The sequence below is a fragment of the Ambystoma mexicanum genome, chromosome 6p, assembly GCF_040938575.1.
Source record: "Ambystoma mexicanum isolate Mex_15411 chromosome 6p, UKY_AmexF1_1, whole genome shotgun sequence".
NCBI classification, from domain to species: Eukaryota; Metazoa; Chordata; class Amphibia; order Caudata; family Ambystomatidae; genus Ambystoma; species Ambystoma mexicanum.
The window spans coordinates 20015882-20038674 of record NC_090935.1 but is presented as its reverse complement, the minus strand read 5'-3'; the positions used below and the strand labels follow the sequence as shown (position 1 = coordinate 20038674).

The following is a 22793-nucleotide window of genomic DNA, read 5'->3' as shown; positions in this document are numbered from 1 at the left end:
CTACAAGTCAAAAGTAATTCCATCACTAACGTATGGCATGGATGCAATCCCATCCACTTTATGGACTAAATTGGAAGGCTTCATTTGGAGAGCAGTTTTAGGCCTACCTAAATCCACAGCCGTTGCAGCAATAAGACGTGAACTAGGTCTACTCTCCCTAGAGGCAGTGGTGGCCCAGAGTACCATCCAACTCTTCAGAAAAATCCAGAATCCAGAGAGTCTAGAAATATACCACATGATTGCTGTGGAAATCGCTAAAGGGGCCAACAAATTTCTAAATGACTGGGCCAATACACAAAAGCTCACACTGCAAGAGATATTGTGTTCTGAAGAACTAATCCAAAAACCATTAAGAATAAAAGCCAAAATGGAATGGCTCGACTGGATAAAAACCAACCAGAAAGCAGTTTCGAATAAACTTCTAGCCCACCTACCACCAGTCTTCAACAAACTGAGGCAATGGGATACTGCACAAAATACCCCTGTAAACGGCTAATGAAAACCCTACTGAAAGCCCGCTTAAACCTCCTACCGACCCAAGAAATCTTAGCAATTTGTACAGCGTCCGAAGAAAAATCATGTAGACTTTGTAAAGATCCACAATCTACAAAATCAATCGGGCACCTCTTGATGGTTTGCCCGACAGTAGACCAAGAAAGAGAAGCTTTCCTCGGCCCCCTGTTTATAACCTCTTATTTGGTGGTATTGCCTTATTACAGGAGCCCAAACTAGATGGCTAATAGCAGCGACCAAACTTCTGACCATCGCCTTGGAGAAGGCCTCCAAAATCCAACAGGAGTAGCATACAGAAATACGCATTTCATCCAAAAGACGAGGATAATACCAGGACTATTCCTCTGCCTGAAGACTTTTCTTTTGCAAAATCCTGTCTTTCTTGGTCTACGTTGAACGTTGAGAACACATAGTAAAAACACTAAACACTCCTCTTCAAGACCAAAACGTCTTTGTAAAAATCTAAACAGATTAAATACAAATAATATGGAATTTACCACAGAAAGCACTTTGAAGTCCTCAGCTGCCCCCTGCTCCTGCCGCGAACGCTGCTCCAACACGCTTCCTGGGGGAGGCGTGGCAACATCGGCACGTGACCCTATCACGTGACTCGGGCCGGCCTTCAAAGGACAGAGGCTACCACCCTTGCGGCGTTAAGCCCGTCAGGAGTAAAGCCCAGTGACTGTTAAGCGACTGTTAGGCACTGGTGGCCTCATTCTACGTACTGTTGCCGAGTCGCCACAAATAATGACTTTATCGGCAGACGGCCCCCCGACCCGAAAAAAATCCTTACAGCAACGGCGCTCTACAAATCCTTGGTCTATGATGGAAGCTGCAGTCGGCCCAAAGGTAAGCAAAGCTACTGGACGTGCACTTATGGCTACAAATGAGTTACTACCAACAGAAGCTAGCAGCTCTCCAAAGCCCCTAGTCTTGTTGTCTCTCGAAGAGCAATGCGCGCAAACTGATGCCTTAACTCCACCTGTATTGCTCACAGTTCCATCCCATGCCTTAGCAACACAGGCAGATAATCCTGATCCATCGAGACTCCTCACTATCAATTTGGAATGCAATCCAGCTCCTAATGATGAAATCTCACTTGTCAATGAAACAGACATATCAGCAAACAGAGTGAGCAAGGTGGACTCACCGAACTCAGTGAACGTTCTAGGCGACATTCCGGCGCCTCAGTTCGATGTTAAGACATCTGATACATTACGAACGACGCAACCGGCTATAATGGCATCTACACCATTTCATAACAACAACTTCATGAATGCTGCTGGTCTCTCTACAGACAAAGGTCTCTTGTCACATTTAGTGACCGATGAAGAACTGTTAACAATCCCGAATCTTGAGTCGGGAAACCTTGCGATGAGCGATTTACTTCCCAAACAAGCTCTGAACAATAAACGACCTTCTACGCCAACTGTGAGGCTAACTTGTCGCCCCACAGTCAATGACATTCTGTTACAGAAGGGAAGCACTTGTCACTTTCCGGTTCAGTCGCGCGGCCCCAAGAGCGCATTGGTCAGCACCGAAAATTCAATGATGGCCCCTGCTAATATCTCACGTTTCTTGGCCACAACCAATGCGATTTATTCCCAAATTGATCCTCCCAATTTAAAAATAGCAGGTCGTATTACTCTAGGAGCAGCCTTTGAATGCACCGAACTTGATAACGATAGCGCTTTGGCATGTCAAGCTCCAGACGTTGGTCGCTCTTCCATCTCGAGTGCAAACGACCAGCTCAGCGACGTTCAGCCATTTAGCACCCCTCAGCCACCAGCACCAGCATTCAATCCACCCCCCATTCCATGCGATCGGAGTGCGATTGCTCGTGCTAGTCGTCTACAAAGAGTCGCCGAGCTTAAGGCAAAACGTACTTCCATCATACCTCCTGTATGCGAAAACTCAACGCTGAATGCAAGTACTCCACACCCAAGGCCATCTCAGTTTGGCGAAGAAGTTCATCCGACGATTTCTGCAAAAATATTTACCACTTTTAACCCGCACTACAACTTGGACAATTCTGTTGGCTCCTTGTCCCTTCATGACTCTGCACCTCAATCGTTTGGCATTTCACCCGAAGCGCTTTCTTAGATACACAACAACGTCTTAGCTGCCTCGGCGGTTGCCTTAGCTCCATTCACTAAAATTTTTGAATCATTGATAGGATCAATAAGTGACCAAGGCGCAGCCATTTCCAACCTAACGGCAAACTCGATAAACTTGAACACTTTTCGTGCTTCCTTCAAGCCCAAATGACATCAAATGCTGAAAATGCGGTGCAATGGCAAGACGGGCTGAGCGATCTCGCTGCTCGTCATCACTGTCAAAACGATTCTTTAATGGAAGGCTTGTTGGACGCCGTGAAATGGATGCGAAAAAACACAATCTTTGCCTCCCGAGACCCTTGCAAGAAACAAGAAAATTCATCAAGATTCCCCCATTCTCAAGTATCGACCACACCTGCGACACTTGGAAAAGAACCACCGCAGTCGGATCCAACAACAAGCCTTCCGGCTCCCTCCCATGACACTTCGGTCTCAAACTCGAAAACGCAGGGATCAGTCCCGCAAACAAGCAGTCTCACAACAAAAGAAATCTCGTCACGAGGACAAGTACCGGCACAAACCTCCACATCCGTGAACTCATTCAATATATTCAAAGGGCCAGCAAAAACAATCATTACAAGCGTCGAAACTAATCTGAAAAAGCCTGCCGGACAGCAGACAGAGCTCCTTAACAAAAAAAACACACAACCTAAACAAAAACAGCAAATCAAAAAAAAAATTTATAAGGAATCTAACAACCCCCAAGACGACAAGTCTGTTCACTCGGCATGTTCATACAACGACTTTAATAAAACCTACAAACAATGCACCATCAAGATTTATAGGTGCCAGACTGAGTCCCTCAAGGACCTCAACAAAACACAAAACGACTGCGCATAGCCTCCAACGATGCTTCCACTGGAAATGGTTCTCAAGATTATTCTATTGACCTATGTGATCTATCGACTTACTCAGCTGATCTTGAGAATTCCATCAATGCTTCTCTTGTAGCTCCAGCTGTAATATCAACTGGGCCATCAATGAGGGAGAAGCTAGAGGCAAATAAAACTTCGAAGATCGCACAATCAAGGACCAATGCTCGACAAATCTCACCCTCAATAAAGAGGAAAGCACAGCAACCATTAAGTTGTAGGCTAAATCCCAAACACACGTCGAATCAGCTAAAATTGTGCTTGCCTCCAGTTCAGCGCGCTCCCGGTCCTGCCAATTTTGAGTCTCAAACTAGCAAGTGGAAACTCCGTCTCCAAAATATCCACTCGGACGGCAACGAAGTTAACCTAAATAGAAGAAACATTCTAAAACTGTTCGCATGTATACCACCACTGCGAGCCATCTCATCAGATGACATCAAAATTGTGGAATATATAACAGAAGCGTCTTCCGACCAAGTGATTCTCCATATTTCATCGACGGCGGTAAAAAACATGCTACTTCAAGCAAACGAAGATCTCCTGCTTTACGGCTTTGATCTCACCCTCGAACCTCTTACTACGAGAGGCGCTTCATCTTCCAAGGCAAATCGTGACCATGAAGCAAGTCACCGCACCGCCAGGCGTCAGGCCCTGCGCCAATCTCTAGTCTCATCACCCGACATTTTAGACACTGCCACGCATCAGTCATTTGAAAGAAGAGCCAATAACGCAAAACGATTCCCAAATGGACCACGCAAATAACAATGAGCCAACGTCACACAACAAGAACTAATTCTACTGTCATGGAACACGAGAGGATTCACGCACTTGTTTAACACTTTTCAAGAATCTTTGGTGAATGTGTTTGCGTTATGTCTACAGGAAACGTGGCTACGGGATCCCCCGACTCGCAACAGATTCATCACGCTGATAAATCCAGCTAGAAAGAACCCAAAGGGTCGACCATTTGCGGGCTTGTTAACACTTTTGAAAATCCAGAACTGGTGGTTGCTCGTTGTCTCCACGAACCCTAACCCATTCGTGCAAAGCACTTTGATCAAACTTTCATTAAGAGCCACCGTCTCCAATCTTCTAATAATAAATGGATACTGGAATCCCGCCATGATTTCATCAACCTCTTTCATTCAGTCAGTATTGAATGAAATAGATCACACCTTTGTAGAACACAACAATGTTTCTGTACTCATCTGCGGCGACCTCAACTGCAGTTGGTTTAAATATGATCCACTCACTAAATTAAACATCCGGCTTCCAGATCTTGAAGTAGCTCAGCGAGGCCAAACTTGGTCAAAGGATCTTCTGGAACGCAACTGCCAGATGCTAAATGGAACAACAAAGGGCGACACTCCTGCAAATCCGACGTGGCATAGCATGGCTCGAACAAATACCCTTGACTATATTTGGGCCTCGGCGGATCTCTTCCACAAGGTCTCTTCCCTTAAAGTGCAGCCGATGTCATCTAGCGATCATAACCTGCTGCGGCTTGTTTGGCATGAAGAACTCTGCAAAACGCCAGACAAATACTCTTTTCAATTACAAACAAATGCAGCAGGCAATCGATTAGTAATCAATGGTCTGCCATTGTTAATGTATGCCACAGCGTAAACGAAATCGAGACAGTAGAATATACACATCTACTGATGGACCACATTCAAATAATTTCCAATTCAAGAACGTTCGGATCACTGCCGAAACATCTATATAGTTCTGAAATTGCACTGGCAAAAAAATTACTAAGGAAAGATCTCAGGCAAATTAAAAGAGAGCCGTGCGATTTACGTTGTAAGGCAATGAAGATCAAGAACCGACGACAAGATTATCGAAATTGGCTAAGATCACACTCAACCATCGTCGAGCAGAAACGATATTAAAACTCCTTGTACAGAAAAATACCCATGAAATCTGGGCCATCCTGAATAAGGGCCGCTCCAAATCATCCCCAGCAATATCTAATGAAATCACCAGCGACAAATGGCGCGAATACTTCACCTTAATGTACGAAAAACCTGAGTCTGAAGATCCCCCGCAGCCTGATGTGACACTCTCTACTTGGGACATCATACCTTCTTGCAAAGAGATTGAACATGCAATCTCCAAGCTGAAAAACTCAAGAGCTGCTGGTTCGGATCAAATCTCATGCTCAAAAAACAGTGTACACTGGGCGAAATTTATTTACGAGCTGTTTTGTCAGATTACAAGCTGCAAGAAACTGCCTTCCTCCTGGTGCAGGGCGATTGTAGTTCCGATATATAAGAAGGGATGTCGAGCCGACCCTACTAACTATCGCCCGATCGCCCTCCTAGATACTATTGGGAAAGTATTCGGCTCCTTTTTGCGCCAACAGCTGGTGAATTGGGCAGTCTCAACAGGAAAACTTGACTGTCGCCAAACAGGGTTCACGGAAAACGTGGGGACTGATGTGAATCTGACAATATTATCATTCTTAAAGTTGTCAGCGATGGAGGCGAAAAAAAGAATCTTCCTGGCGTTAGTCGATCTTCGACAAGCATTTGACGCCATAAATAGGACCAAACTGTGGGCAAAACTACGTCTGTGGCATTGTCCAGAGCATTTGTTAGAGCCCATCATCGCCTTGTACTCCAACACGTCCATCCAAGTCAGAGTGAATTCACAAGGCGATCTTACAGATCCAATAAGAACATTTAAAGGCGTCAAACAAGGCTGCCCCCTCGCAGCAGACCTTTTTAAACTCTTTATAGCTGATTTACCCGAGTGGCTAAAGTCTGTCCATTGTTTTCCACCCAAGTTAAACGGAACCTTCATTAATCACCTGGTTTATGCTGATGACATAGTGTTGGTTGATCAAACCCAAATTGGCCTTCAACATCTTCTTCTTCGCCTGCATGAGTTTCTAACCTTTAACAAGCTCTATTTAAATACAGAGAAAACAAAAATCATGTGCATCGGCCAAGGTAGGTCAAAAAAAGACAGGTCTTTCCAATGGCACATAGAAAAAAAGTGCTAAATGTAGTCAAGTCTATCCGCTACCTTGGAGTAATGCTCATTGACTCGGTTTGCGAAGCTGCATGGACCAGTGATCTGATGGACAAAATAAAGATCCTGAGTCTCCAAGCTGCCAAAATAAACATTGACTACGGGAAATTTTCTATCACTCCCGTAGTAACGTTCTATCTTCAAAAAGTAATTCCAACTATCACTTTTGGCGGCGAAGCAGCCTTGAATATCAGTCACAACCTATGGTGCCAACTGGAGGGAAGTTTTGGAGACGTGTCCTGAGCCTTCCGAATCATTTCTCCATGTCAGCTCTGAGATATGAGCTAGCTTTGAATTCCATGTATATGACAATTGTCTGGAAATCTCTATCTACTCTGCGCAAAATACTACTCAGCTCTACCATCCCGGCATATAACATCTTTAAGCCGGGGCTGGAATCCACCGACAATGTCCTCATTCACACATGGAAGCTCAAACTAAATTCTATTATGGCTGACGCAGGCATATCGGAGGAAGAGCTAGTCAAGCGCCCACAACACGCCAAGAAGAAGCTAGCGGAATGGGATTGGATCACAACCTACAATACCCGCCTAGCCCTTAAATCAACCCTGCCCACTTCCAGAAGTCAAGAGAAACTGAATTATCAACCAAAATATCTCACGAACTGTCCGTCTCGCCACCACAGGGCACAATTCCTAAGGCTGCGATTGAACGCTCTAAATACTAATGAGATGCTCTGGAGGCAAAAGAATAAAGAAACAGCAAATAATTACTGCCGCTTTTGCAAAACCACAGAAGTCGGGTCCCTAAAGCACCTCCGCGAGGTGCACCTAAATGAATTCAAAACACACTCCGAGGAGCCTGACGATTGGTGGGACCACGCCACAGCAGGTCACAACATCAAGCTCTCCTGCAACCTCATCAACTTCTTTGATGAAGCCCTAAAGTCAGCACCCAACTGAAGGCCGCCAGTATCTGAAAGATCTGCCTTCTCGGTGGTCGCCCTTTCCGGTAACTGTTACCCTAAAGTACAATATCTATTGTTAAATTTAACTAAGACTATCCAAGGAGGAGATGGAAGAATCTGAATTTTCTTTCTTTTGGAAATGTAACAAAAACATGATATGAAATATCAAGTTGAAGTTTTACAATAAAAAAAAAATAAAAAAATAATAAAAACATTTTTTTTTTAAATGACTTTACTTAAAGTAACTTTCTAGACCCAGCACACCCTATCTTACAATAGGGTGCTGGAGGGGTTACTTAGTATCACCTTTTCATAGTTTCTCATGTAACATTTTTATTACCCTTTCTGCAAATAATGGCTGGTGGCAGTCGTTTACTTTTAACTACTGTTATGTTTACCACGGGCTGCGTTCGCAGCTGCAGTAAGGTACCCATGGGTGCCCATTACAATCAAATGGTCCTAGTTTTTTTCTTTTTTTTTGGCATTTCTTGCTGGAAAGGTACTTCTTGAGATTTATTCTACGTGCCAAAACAGGTTTGGTCCCTTTGTTCGTCCCGTCTTTGACGGGATTCATGAGTGAAGCCCGTCTGTGGCGCCAGGGTGTCTAGCAGGAAGTGAGAGAGGTGCCCAAAACACTCTGTGCTTAATCCCCTTCGTTACAGGAATGCACCCAAAGGTAATTGGCCGGCTGGCTGTCCTTGGAGGACAACCACACTGCTGTGTGATTGACAGCTAGGCTGGAATGAATGGGAGAAATCTGCATAAAAGGCAAGGCTTTCTGGCTTGGAAGGGAGAGTCGACCACTGGACGAAGGAATCCGAAGAACTTGGAAAAGACACCTGCTGCAACTCCTGGACCATTGGTTTGCCCGGTGAAGCCCTGCTGCTGTGCTGAAGCTCCAAATTCACCTCGACTAGAAGAAGCACTGCAAGGACGACTTATCTCCTTGGGTTGGTGGGACCATTCAAACCCAAAGTGAACTCGTCTGGACATCCTCTCAAAGTTGGCTGTACTTCTGCTGCTGCTGGAACCGAAGTGCCAGGGAGAGGAACACCAAATTGGGTGGCTCACTTTTAAGTCGGACTCGAGCTCCAGGAAGTTCCTCCGGACTCCCAGGAAGCAGGACTGACCAATCCTGAGCCACCTCAACAGTGCTGGGGCCACCAGATGCGAGGAAAGTCCAAAGTAGTAGCCGAGAACCGCGGTGGTGCGATTTGCTGAGAGGCGAGGAGTGGAAACCGCAAAGTGCCGCTGAATTGATGTTTGCCCTTTGCTGCTGCTGACCGTCCCATTGCAAAGCAGGAGTCCCAGATGTCCTCCCTCTTGTCCCCAATACTGAGGCCCTGGAACAGGATCTGCAGAGCTGCACAGGAACAGAAGTCAGCTGAAACCATTTCTTCTAACCAAAGGTACTGTACAATGTAAGAACTTACCTCGTGTTGTGGTAGCCTTACTTGTTCTCATTTGAGACTGGTCTTGGTTGCTTTTGTAGAGTTGCTTGCAGCTTTACCCCTCACAAGCCTCCGAGCTTGTGGCCCTACATTGATTCTATTTTTTCTACAAAGACTTCTAAAACATTTTGCAAGACTTTTACTTACCTGCAAGAAGTGCTTCAGTTCACCAAGACATTTGCCCAATTGACATTGGCTGGCCTGGCTCCCTGAATTACGTTTCTTCCCTCTGACTGTGTGTTTTACCTTCCTTCCAGGAAGGGGTTAAATTACTTTGCGTTGGGGGTTCAAAAGTACTTACCTGCTTCAGAATATTTGCGTGACCTTTGTTTAATTCTAAAACCTCTTTTCTTTGACACCAATCTCAATCTTGTTCTAAATGTGCCAGTAATATATTAATGTCCACAGTGTCCTAGTTATTTAAGTCACCTAAGGGTGTAGGAAGTGTCTGTGTGCCATCCCAAATGGGTACTTACTGATTTAGAAATATTAAGGGTGTATTTTGGAGTTTATTTGTGTTACTGTTATATTGCCCCTTCTGAAGAAGGCTTATTCAAACAGGCTGTTTAAATAAATTAATAATTGTTTAATTACAACACATTGAGTGCAAGTGTTTATTAGGATACTTGTCACTGTGAATCTCTATAAAAACCCTAATGCTCACATTGACCCCTCTTGAGAGAAGCCTGGCTGCTCAGCCACACGACCAACCTGTGTAGTACAGACTTATACCAAAGGTTGGGTTCCTATTGCCAGGCGGTCAAGGTTGTTGTAGTCTCCCAAAGGGTACTGCACACAATCCTTCCTAATGCAGACAAATGGGTCTTTCCTCGCCCTGTTGCTTTGGCTTCCCCCTGGGTCCAGGGGCCTGGGTCCAAAATACTTTCAGCTATCCCTCCGTAAATACCTCCCCGCTCGAGCTCTTCGCTCCTCCTACCTCTAACTCCCTGAGGGTCAGTCGTTTTTCAAAGAAGTGAGCTGGGGGTTGATGTCTTTGGCTGGGGCCTCCCTCTGCAACAGCCTCCCTGCCATTGTAAAACTTGAGGAGAACCATCCGGAAGCACCTCAAGACCTTCCTCTTTTCTTCTGCCTTTGCTCTCCCTCTCCCCTGCTGATCTGTTCTCTTGGCACTGTGCACGTGGCCTCCCTCTGTCCTCCGGGCCCAGGTACCTGCTCACCCTGCCACCCACCCACACTGCCTGCGGGCCACCCCTTGCACTGGGGTCTGTATCTGTACCCATACAGCCCCACCTTTTTCTTCTTGCACTTATCAGACCTACCCGGTCTGCTGCCTTAAAACTAGCTGGCTGCACTACCACTGTTTGTTGCCTTTATTATTTGTCTGGTTCTCCTTTGCTTCGCACTTTCCACTTCTCCCCCTTCCATGCACTTTTCCCCTCTCCCATGCACTTGCGTGTTTTCAATGTCACTGGGCCTAGTAAGATCGTTGTTTTTGTTTCTCCCCTGTTCCCCTACCCTCCCTTGTCGCACTGTGAAACTTTTGTGTACGAGCGCAATAGAAATAAAATATCAATCAATCACATCTCCGGCCTAGTTGCGCCTTCAGCTGGCACAGATTTTTCTCAGCCCTGGTCTCTCCCCGATATTACGCATTGTTGCATGCTCTGTAGCATGTCTCCCCGTCGCTAACGCTGCTCTCAGTAACAACTGGTTCCGCTATGAAGCATAGCCACACCTCCACCTGACGTGCATACTTTGGAGGCTTTCCTTTGCAAATCTCTACCCCCTCACTTCAAGGCAGACTGCTTTCTTGGTTGTGTCCTGTGACCAAGAAGGGGCGTGTTGGACAGAATCACCTGTCGTAGTCCTTGTAACAGCACTGCCTTGAGCCAATCGTCTGTACCCATCTTCAAAATCTTTAGTCCCATGATTAAAAGAAATATCTTCTTGAATTCCCATGCACGTAGATATTCTTTCCTTTATAGGGGTTCTACACTGGAATAGGATTTCTTGTCGCCTGCAGGGGGAATGTTCACTCCCAGTGAGGTCCGCTTTCCTCGCTGGCCTCAAAGGGAATGGCTCCCCATAGCGGAAATGGGGGAAAAAAACCCTTGATGCTGAGCCCAGAAGACACTGGTGCAAAGTGACAGCAACGTGCATAATATGACAAGGCTGTCCCAGGGAGGTTTTGAAGGCTATGAAACAGACTGGCACATGGCTCAGCCTGCTCTTCTCTAGGTCTGGGAGGTTTTGAGGCTATGAAACCGACTGGCACATGGCTCAGCCTGCTCTTCTCTAGGTCTGGGAGGTTTTGAGGCTATGAAACCGACAGGCACATGGCTCAGCCTGCTCTTCTCTAGGTTTGGGAGGCTATGAAACCGACGGGCACATGGCTCAGCCTGCTCTTCTCTAGGTCTGTGAGGTTTGGGAGGCTATGAAACCGACTGGCACATGGCTCAGCCTGCTCTTCTCTAGGTATGGGAGGTTTTGAGGCTATGAAACTGGGTGGTCAGTCAAAAGGCCGAAAACATAATACCGAATGAAAAAAATCTCAAATACAAAATCTCGAAAAAAAAAATATCGAATTATTTATTTATTTGTGTTTTTGGGGTCAGATAAGTAAAAAAAAAGGTTAAAATAAAAAAAATAGAAAAAAAGGGGTTTGGGGGGGAACCCCCCCATTTCGAGAAAAAAACGTCATAAAAAAAATCTATTTTTTTTTTTCGGCCTTTTTGTTTTCGATATTTTTGTTTTCGAGATTTTTTTTATTCGGTATTATCACTATAAACCATGAAACAGACGGGCACATGGCTCAGCCTGCTCTTATCTAGGTCTGGGAGGTTTGGGAGGCTATGAAACAGACGGGCACATGGCTCAGCCTGCTCTTCTCTAGGTCTGGGAGGTTTGGGAGGCTATGAAACAGATGGGCACATGGCTCAGCTTGCTCTTCTCTAGGTCTGGGAGGTTTGGAAGGCTATGAAACAGACGGGCACATGGCTCAGCCTGCTCTTCTCTAGGTCTGGGAGGTTTGGGAGGCTATGAAACAGACGGGCACATGGCTCAGCCTGCTCTTCTCTAGGTCTGGGAGGTTTGGGAGGCTATGAAACAGACGGGCACATGGCTCAGCCTGCTCTTCTCTAGGTCTGGGAGGCTATGAAACAGACGGACACATGGCTCAGCCTGCTCTTCTCTAGGTCTGGGAGGTTTTGAGGCTATGAAACAGACTGGCACATGGCTCAGCCTGCTATTCTCTAGGTCCAGAGACACTCGTTGGTGGTTGCGAGGGTGAAGCATATCACCAATCGTTATAGATGGGGACAGCGATTACTATGACATACTGGTCATCCCAAAGCTTGGGAATGGTCTATCCTGGCAACCGCTAGGCGCAGGTTCTCTGTTCTTCACGAGGGAAGGGCCACTGGATTCGGGAGGGAACTGTACGATGAGGCTGCATTGGAGGTGAGGGAGAGTGCAAATGCATGAAAGCGCCTGCTGCGTCCCAATGTCTGGGGGTGGCAAGTTCTTTTTACAGTGTATCATTGGCTCTCGGATCCAGAATATGCAGGTTAAATGGGGAGAATGGGAGACCAGTATCAAATTTGGAATGAACCCCCACAATGCAGTCCAAAAAGGCTCTTCATCGAAGTGAATTGTGCTGGCCGCTCTCCTACCATGGAGAGGATGCAGGAAGCTCTCACTAGTTGGCTGTCATCTTTTTAAGATGGATTCCTTTGTCTGGAGGGACGGCACTGCGGAGGGCTTTCTGAATCATGCAGTGTAAAGGCAAATAAAATGAGCCCTGCACTTGTACCTTAATGTTACATGAAAGGCACAGACATAACTAGAATGGTCCAGTAGAGGGTGCCACAAGGGTTTGAGTCTAAGCATAGCTTTCCTGTTCCCTCAGTCAAACACTGTTTTGCACAGTCTTCCTGCCACATCTCATACTTTTCACACCAGGATAGTGCACCCTCCATTAGGAAGCCACTGGGTAACATATCAACCCCACTGTGGGATAAACCTTCCTGGAGAATGGCCATTGTACCACACGCACACCATTTTTAAAAAGATGACCAAAGAGTAATGTCCTCTGTCAGTGGTGCCTGAGGACTAGGAGCAGCTTTGCCAGTGTGCAGTCTGCCTGAGGTTTGAGGAGCCCCCCCCCCTTACATTGCATGGTGTCTGGGGGCAGTGAGGGGCTTAATCAGCACTAAAACTAGTTCCTGAGCACCTCCTTTAGTAAACGGAGCAGAGTTTTGAACCCAGATATGACCCTCGCTCCCCCATTACACACACTGCAGTGATTGTTAGGGAGACTTCCCGTTTCTGTGCAAATTCCCCCCTTCAACCTTAGAGACCCCCAGCTCTCTTGCTGGATTTTAGGACTTTTACATTTTTCACCCTGTAGTGAGTGAGACCTTTTTCTCACTCATGTGTTTTGACCTGATTTGGATTTGTGTGTTTCCTTTTGTTTTTGGAGTCTGGCAAACTCCATAGGCATCTGCTTTTTTATGACGACGCACAGCACAGTCAGTGCAGTGTCTCAGAGAAATCTATTTCTGTGAAGGTTTAAATACCTTTTTCTTGGGTGAACTACAGTTTCCAAGAATAGGAAAGTGAAATTGACTTTACTTCCCTTTTCTCTTTGTAGGTCCAGCACACCATCTTATGCGAGTGCTGTGGGTGGGGGATTGGGGGTTACTTAGCCCCTTTTCCTACTTACTCATGTAAAAAATGTTGTTACCCTTAAGACTGAAATGGCTGATGGCAGTGGTTTAATTTTCCTACCATCATGCTTTCCTACCACAGGCTGAATCCTCCGCTGCAGTATAGCACCCATAGGTGACCATTTTGTCGCAATGGCCCCGGTCTTCTTCTTTTTTGCCATTTTCTATTTGTGAGGTCTTTGATGGGTTTTACTCTGCACGCCGAGCCAGGTTTGAGCTCTTTGTTCGTTTTGCCTTTGGCGGGCTTCAGTACTGAAACCTGCCTCTGGCTCCAGTGTGTCTGGAAGGGCAAGAAGTGAGGGAGGTGCTCGAAACTCCCCTGTCCTTATCTCCAGGGCAACCTGAATGCACCCAGTCCTGATTGGCTGCCTGTCCTTGCAGGTCAGCCACCCTGCTGTGAGTGACAGCGAGGCTGTGCATGATGGGATAGCTCAGGAGCAACGTGCTCGCCTTGGAAGCAAGACAACACGGCGCAACACAGGTTCGATCCCCAGGTCCGCGCTTAGAAACCTCTGGGTATTAAGCGCGTTCTATACAACCTATTATATATCCGATCTTATCATGAATGGGAGAAACCTGCTTAAAAGGCGAGGCTTCTTGGTCTGAAAACATTCTGATGAAGAAACCGTGAGCAAAGCTTGCTGCATCCTTGTGGACCGTTGAACTGCCTGGTGAAGCCCCGATGCTGTGCTGAAACTTTTTTTTTCTAATTAACAAGAGAAGCTCCGGAAAGGACTTCTTCTTCCCTTGGGTTAGTGAGACCAACTAACTGTGAGACTAACTTTGCTGGAAGACCTTCCCCAACTGGCTGTACTTCTTTGCTGCAGCATGAACCGAGATCCAGTGGTCAAGAAATCCGTAGTCTAGTGCAACGTCTGTAAGCCGGCCACCAGCTCCTGGAAGATCCAGAGGACCCTACAGAAGCAGGACGACCCAAGCTCTAGTCGTCTCACCAGAGTGCAGGACTCTAGGAGTGAAGAAAGCCCAATGGGTGTCCACGATCCTCGCTGGTGCTATTTACCGAGCGCTGAAACTGCAAAGTGCCGTTGATCAAAATAGAGTCCGTAGCTGCCGTTGACCATCGAATTGCTGCTGCAGGAGTGCCCAGACGTCCTCCCTCTTGTCCCCATGACTGAGGCTCAGGAACCCAGGATCTGCATCGCTGCAACCAGACCAAAGCCAGCTGGACCCTCTTCTCAGTTGAGGCTTGCAGTAGCTGCTTTTTTCTGTAGTTGTTCTCAGCTCTAACTTTCACAAGTGTAACAGCTTGTGACCCTACAGTGATTTTTCTTCAACAAGCTCTCTAACTTTGCAATACTTTAACTATCTAAGAAGTGCCTCGGCTCCATAGACTCTGCTCCAGTTGACTTTGGCTGTCCTGGCTCCCTGCAGACTCTTCTATTCCATTGACTTTGATTCTTAGTGTCCCTCATAGTTGATACATTTTTATCTAACTAATATTGCTGGGAAAGGTTTTTATCTAGACTTCATTGGAAGATCTAAAGTGCTCACATGCTCCGAGAACCTGTTTTTAAACTTTCTTTCCTTGAACATTTCCTTTCTGCCAACCTGAGAAGCTACCCAAGTGTACAAGTGATAATTAATGCCATTACTGTCCTAGTTGGTGAAGTCCCCTCCGGGTGTAGGAAGTGTGCATGAAACATCTCTAAAGAGCATCTTCTAGCTTGGTATTGATTCTGGAGAAGTATTTTGAAGTGTGTCGTTGTTGTTGCACATTACCCTTTTTTTTAAAGAGTGCTTATTTAAAAATAACTTAAATAATTATTTTATCTAATAACCTTAAGTGTACATGGTATTTTGATACGTTTTGGTGAATGTCATTGCTTACAGCTCTACAGCTCACATTTACCCCTCTCAAGAAAAGCCCGGCTGCTCGGTGTCACGGCCAACTTGTGTAGTACAGACCTATACCAAAAGATGGGTTACCTAATACCAAGAGGACAAGGGTTGTGTGGTCGCCCCCCAGGGTTACTACATCAATTCTTGTCCATTGGGCACCTGGTCTAGTACAGTCTTGCAAACCCAGATGTTTGACTGCAACATGTTCCCCACTGCACACAGCAGTGATCGTACATGTGCACTAGTACAGAGAACACAGAGCGAAAGAGTCTGATAGTGGATCCCTGTGACAATGAGAGCCCCAAGGGATCACTGATGATTCCTGCCTCCCTGTTTACATACACACACTGGTCATTGATTGGACACCTGCTCTAGTGCACAGAGTAAAGTCGTGAGACCGGAGGCTCCTGATTGTAATGGGATGCAGTGATTTTAACTAATGTTAAATACTGACTGGAATTTTATACGAACCGAAAACACCTTAAAAAATAAAATTTAAAAAACTATATATGTGGTTGGGAATAGAAGTTTTGTGGGTGGGGGAAAAGTATGAATTAAAAGAAAGGCAGGGCTTGGGGATGGGGACCCAACAACGAAAAAAATGTTATAGGTATTTTGGGTTGAATTCATTTGTTTTGTGATTCGTTAAAATCACATGTAACAGACTGTAAGGGTCTACTCCAGAACAAACATCAGTGATTGCCAAGTGTTTGCATCTCTCAAATGGCAGTGTCTGAGACACTTTTTCAGCGAGTAACTTCAGTGGATATGTATGCTCTCCTTACTGCCCCCCCCCCCCCCCCCACTGACTCCCTCCCACACCCTTTCCGGACCATGTGCTTAATAATCTGTCCCTATGCACACATTACTGTGACTGCAGACTGAGGCCCTCCTCGACTTCAGATACCCCCTATGGTGGTTCTAATGGAGATGGTTTTCAGGTGAAGGGGGAGCCAGCCTCTGGTATGACCAAAAGCTGTGACTATTGTATCTAATCAATAAAGTCCTTCTTTTCCAGATCCATCTCGAACAGTACGACTAAGCACACCAGCCTTGCTGCACAAGAAACAAACTGAACCATTACATACAGTGACTTCACCTGCCCACGAGCACGTCGGCAAGGAGAGGAGTTCTGTCTCGCCTCTGAAGAAAAAAATCGGCAAGGTGAAGGGTGCTGGCTCACCACTCAACAGGAAATTCGGCAAGATGAAGAGTGCTGGCTCACCTCTGAAGAAGAAAGTCAAAAACGTGAAAAGTACTGTCTCCTCTCTCAAAGTGACCCAAAGGAAGAGTGGAGTCTCACCTTTAAAGAAGAAATTCAACAAAATGAAGTCTTCTGCCTCACCTTTGAACAAGAAAGCGAACCAGGTGAAGTCTCGTGGGACACCAATAAAGCGGGAGAAGGCAGCATCTGCTTCTGGCGAAACTATAGAACAATGTTCCTCTTCTGCCTCCTCATCACCCCGGAAGCAGACTGGTGAGGATGCGCAATCTCCCTGGAAGCAAATCGATTCTGTCCCAGGTATGTTTTACATATGCACTAAACAGTAGGGTGTGGGATGGACACAGCAGGGAGAGAAGATATGGCAGCAAAACACACAATTATCTGATGGGTATTTCATTCAGGAGCTATACACATGGCTCTCTGGGGTGCTATGTGACAACTTGCCTAGGGCACATTGCGTTCTGCGATGACTACATTTAGACTCTATGGAGGACCGTGGCAACTGACTCTATAATAGCCATTTCTAATGGACTCCTTCCTCCCACGGATTCCTCATCTGAAATCGATCTCCCAGCGCTAGCTGCGCCTCGAACATTTTCCACACCCTATGCCATAGGGTCCTTTTTTCCTGCACTCTGCTTGCTAATTTGAGCTGCCGAATTTGATTGCTAAATCTTTTGTCACAATGATGGTCTTCAGGATTGGTGACGCCGACTTCAGCCAGCGCTTGATAGTTCTGGCAGGGAGTCCGCAATGAGACATGGCAAAGGGGTACATGGGTAGATTTCCAGACATTGGTCCCCTGACTTTGTGGTCCCTGTCCAGTGGCGCAGGCGACGTCCGAGTCACAAGAGCTCCTCCCATTCACCAGAAGGGCATGTATGTCCCAATTAGAGGACCTTTATGGTGAGGCAGGGGATCCGGCCCCTTTTGGATTGCAGCCCTTCCACCACATAGAATTGAGAGACTTCCCAGGGGAGTTTTATGGGGAACAGAGTGACTTGGTGTACCTGGCAGCTGACTTGCAGAAGGCTAGTGTCCTGGACACGTGATGACAAAAGTGGTCCACATGTGAGACCCGTCGGCCCCTTCACGGCCTAAGGTGCAGTATGATCTGACTGACATCTTGGACAAGGATCTTAAGTAGGGGCCAGTGATGGAACTGTGGGCCAAGCCATTGTCTGTTTTTATGGTGAACCATGACCTGGGTAAGGAGCACAGGCTGCCACCTTCTGACACCTTGTTTCTTTCTGCCCATTCTTCCCTAGAGTATAGTGGCGCAGGCCGCTATGGTGAGCTTCTTTTCTGTCCTTGTCCCCAGACTAACAGAGCAAGATATTGGATGCATGGGGTAGGAAGATATTTGGCTCTTCGAGCCCTGGTTTCCATTGTGTGTACGTCTCTTGCACTTTTGCCACATTTTTTCTTATTTTTGGCTTGTGGTCTGTGATGGCTGTGGTGGCCGAGGACAGCATGTAACACTGCCCTCATATTTTGCAGACTGTGTTGCAAGGATGATGGCCACTAGTAGTCTTGCTGTGGTTTTCTTGGCTGAGGGCATCAAGATTTGCTACTGATGTCCAAGAAAAACTTCTGGACATGCCCATCGAGGGCATGAACTTGTTCAGCACCAAAGCTGACGAGTCGCTCCAGAGGTTTCAAGCTTTTAAGGCTGTGGTTCTGGCAGTTCTAGCCTCAGCTTTTCTGGGTCTTTTGGCATCCTGCATCTTGAGAGTGCCAGAGGCCCATCTGTGCATAAGGTCACTGCAGGGACTTCAGAGTCTCAGTTTCAGGGACTAATTTCGGGCATTCTGCTGTTCTTGGAGAGTGTCCGGAGACCTGCAATGGTGGTCTATGAAGGACAACCTCCTGAAGGTCTCTTTTTTTTGTCAAACTTGGCGTTGTGACTCTAGTAACTGATGCGCGTTGTGACTCTAGTAACTGATGCGTGCCTGAAGGGCTGAGGCGCTTGCCTACAAGATATGAGTGTGAGCAAACTGTGTTCCCCATCAGAGTACTGGTAGCACATCAATCTGATGGCACCTATGGCAGTCGGGCTGGCCCTGGTTGCTTTCCTCCCATCTTTGAAGGGCAAGATGGTACTGGTCCTGGTTGACAATGGTGGAGCCAGGCATTACCTCAAGAGGGGCGGTGTGGGCTCCTTGCCTTTGTGCAGAGAAGCAATGTGAGTTCTGGGCTCTGGGGAAAAGCTTGTCTCTGACTGCGTCCCAACTGACCGGTAGGGAGAACATTCTTGCCGATGCACTGAGAAGACAGTCATCAGCCTCCCACGAGTGGAAGCTCTGGAGGAGATGATCTCCCACTGGGGTACTCCCCAGTTGGACCTCTTCACTTCCAGTGTCAACAGGAAGTGCAGGTGGTTCTGTTACAGGTAATGTTGTTGCCAGGGAGCTCTGGGGGGACTCCTTGCGGGTCAAATAGGACTTTGACCTACTCTATGCATTCCTGCTGATCCATCCATTTCGCTGGTTCTCAGCAGACTGTCTGCACAGGTCCACAATGATCTTGATCACTCTGGACTGGACCTGGAGAACGTGATACCCGGAGTTGCTAAATACATGTCCATGGCCTCTTTTCTGGCTCCTCTCCAGACCTATGGGCTCCAAAACCGATCTCCACTCTCCCCGTTCTCTTCCTCGCTCATTAATGGTGGCGCTAGATGGAAGTACTCTTGGCAGGCTTCTCATCATCCAGGTGCATCATTAATGTCTATCACAATGGCCCTATTATGGCTCAGCGTCCTCAACCCAATCTTCTCCTCCTTTGACCGGTGCCTGCAGTCTGATCAACTTCCTTCCCACTCCTGCTAGCCCCTCTTCCTCTCTTGCTGCACCTTCTTCACCTCCGATGGGTCTACCACCCCACCTCGGAAAACTTTCAAAGACAATGACCGGCTCCACTTAGCCACTCTTAATGCTCGCTCTGCTAGCAATCATTCTGGTGTCCTATTTGAGGATTTTGAACTCTGTCCTCTCTCTCACTGGGAAGTGGTTCAAGTCAAGCTCAGTCACTGCTTTTGATTCCGCTCTCTCTGATGGCTATAAGATCATCTCTAAGCCCCGCCCAACCATGCTGGTGGTGGGATTGCCTTAATCTTCCCTGAGTGGGTCCCTTCTTCCCTCAAACCCAGCCCTACTCCTCCTTCAAATACCTGGTCTGCAAGCTTGGCATCTCTCCTACTTAATCTCTGGCCATTGCCACGATCTACGGCTAACTGGCCCTATCTCACCGTTCGCTCAAATTCTCCTCATCTCCTGACATCTACTTCTAGGCTTTCTCCTGGGTAACTTCAACATCCACCTTGACTCCTCAATCATGGCTTCCACTCTCTTCTGTGACCTCGGCACCTGCTCCGCTCTGGTCCTACCCACTAGGCTGCACACTCTCAATGCCTTCATTCAAACTGATTTTTTGCTCTCCACTCCACTCTCCTGCCTGTTCTCGTGGTCAGACCACTCCCTCCTCTCCTGCCACCTTGGTCCTCTCTGACTGCACCTCCACCAGCTCTACCAGCCTCGTTTGCAGACATCATTTGATGAAACGAGTGCCCGTTGCTGCCTTCACCTCCACCTTGATACCCCCTCCTCACACTGCGACTCTGACTCTCAACAACCTCCTCACAAACACCCTTGACATTCTTCCACCTGTCATGAGAATCTGCATGAAACACACCACCAGGCGTTACACTTGGTATGATCTAGCAGCCCTGAAACGTGTGCAGAGCTGCTGAACAGAAGTGGCAGACCTCATGCTCATCCTCAGAAAAACTGCCCTGCCACCTTCTCCAAAGGCAATATAGTCTCTCCATTCATTCCAAGAAGAGGGCCCACATCCAGGCTCGTGTCTCTGGAGCATCCAACAACACAGCTGAACTCTTTAAAATCTGCAAGGCACTAGCCAGTCCTTCTGCAGTCTCCACCACCCCTCTTCCCTCCTAGGCCCTCTGCACTGCACTAGCCACCCACTTCACTGCAAAAACTCAAGACATCAGAGTACTTTTTCCTTCATCTAGGCTGGACTATTGCAACAGCCTATTCCTTAATCTACCCTCCCCTCTCCGCCCCCTCCAGCTAATCCAGAGTAGAGCTGTGAGACTTACCCTTGGCCTCAAGGCCATGGACTGTATCTCTCAGCCCTAAACATCTCTCCACTGTGCAAGGATAAAATTCAAATTCCTCTGCATCATCCATAAGGCTGTCTGGGACCACGCTATCTACAACTTGCTCTCACCAAATACTCTCCTTCCAGATCTATCTGATCCTCTGGCTCCAAATCTCTATCAAGCACTTCTCTAAGCAGCGAGTGGGTCGCCAATCTTTCCTCCTCTGGGACAACCTCCCCCTCCCCCTTCCTCTCCGTATTGAGCCAGATCTCCTCAAATTCTGCGAACTCCTCAAAACTTTCCTTTTTGCCTCCTCCGCCCTCTCCATCCCGTACTAAACCCCACAGTGGCTTCGGCCCTTATGTAGCCTTTGGGGTCCTGGCCTCTATCCAGTCATCTGCAACCTCATTTCCCCCACCCCCTTCACTCCCCCCCCTTCGCTCCCCCCCTGCGCTTGTCTTCGGGGACCCACTGGCCTGTGTTGTCTCACATGCCTGCCCTTGTTGTTCTGGCAGGTGACTGCACTCCTTCCAAGTGGTCACTGCCTGGCACTTACCTGTTGCCCTGGCTCTCTGGCACTCCCCCTCTGTGGAACATCTTTCACTTACCCCACCCCTCCTCTGTCCGTTCTCAGTCTCTGCACTTGCACGTTCCGAATGGCCTCGTAGGGCTGCCTCTGCCTTTTGCTCATCGTTGTTAATTTAGCCCATTGTGTTGTTCTGTTCTCTTGTTCCCTCCCCTTTGCCCTGTGGTCGCTTTGGAACACAATTCCTTGATGCCTTACAAATGCACAGTAAATAAAATAAACCTACCTTCTCCAGCATGGGGTCTGGCATGGATTCACATGCTCATGAATATTCCCCGTTGTCAGGCTGGGAATCCTTGGTAAAGAAAAAATCAGTTTCAGTTTCACTTCTGAACTTGTTTGGCAAGACTGGACAAGTCTCTTCAGGCCATCAAGGCGGATACCGAGACGGTGCATGCTTTGGGCATGCTTTAGCTTTGGGCATGCTTCAGCTGCGCCGGCCGTCCTTTCGGACCGCCTGAGGAAAGTCCTAGGGTTCCTCCAAAGGATTTGGTGGTTTTTGCGTCATCCTATCGTCCATTGCCCCACTCTTCGACCCAGGAGGCCGACGACCCACAGCAAGCCCGGAAGAGGTTGTCGCCAAGGCTAAGTAGGACTGAACCTGCCGGGACGTCGGGCCCACACCTGCGCACCCCGATGGGTGGCCGGCTGGCGAACTTCGTCGGCGTGTGGAAGACCATCTCCACCGACCATTGGGTGCTGGACGCGCTGGCCCACAGACACTCTGGATTTCCAACGGAAGTGTCCGCGTGTACCACCCATGGCCAGACAGGAAAACCACATCCCCCAGCTTCTGTCTGTTTGTTTATTTTATTTCTAATGCGCTCCAGACCCGTGGGTAGAAGGGCGCAGCAGGTAGGATAATGCGAAGCTTACAAAGTTACAAATTATGCAAGATACAGAAAAATTATACAATTTATACAAGATACAGTAATAATATACAAATTATACAAGATGCAGTAATAATATACAAATTATACATAGTTCAGCAGGAGAGAGAGGAAGGACCAGTGTCATACCTGGGACTAGGGTGGACCAGTGACTAGTGGTCGTTGGAGATAAAATGTTGGATGGCGTTACTTCTAAATAGTGGGTAAGTTTGGTCTGCTCTTAAGTTGTTTGGTAGTAGAGTCCAAGTTTTAGCAGCCTTCACAGGGAAGCTATTGCCACCAATCGTGGTTAGTTTAAATCTAGGTACTACTAGACAGTTGTTGTTGGTAGCTCTGGTTGGTCTGATAGAGGTTTTCTTTTGTATTTTGTTCATGAGGTAGCTTGGGGCGGCATTGTTGAGAGCTTTGTGAGTCAAGGAGATCATTTTTAATTGTATTTTGTGGTTTGTAGATAGCCATTTGTATTGGCGTCTGGTGGCAGAAATGTGAGCTCTTTTATTTATG

The 22793-nt window shown here is 47.2% G+C and overlaps 1 protein-coding gene across 2 annotated transcripts in view; it reads left to right on the top strand.

The window, feature by feature from the left end:
• The window catches only part of LOC138511146 (zinc finger protein 37-like), a 436669-nt gene that overhangs the window by 191598 nt on the left and 222278 nt on the right, over positions 1-22793 (top strand). For both annotated transcript variants that reach the window (XM_069626646.1, XM_069626645.1), the window contains exon 4: positions 16484-16987. In XM_069626646.1, the coding sequence (XP_069482747.1) occupies positions 16484-16987 (504 nt within the window). The remainder of the gene's footprint in view (positions 1-16483; positions 16988-22793) is intronic.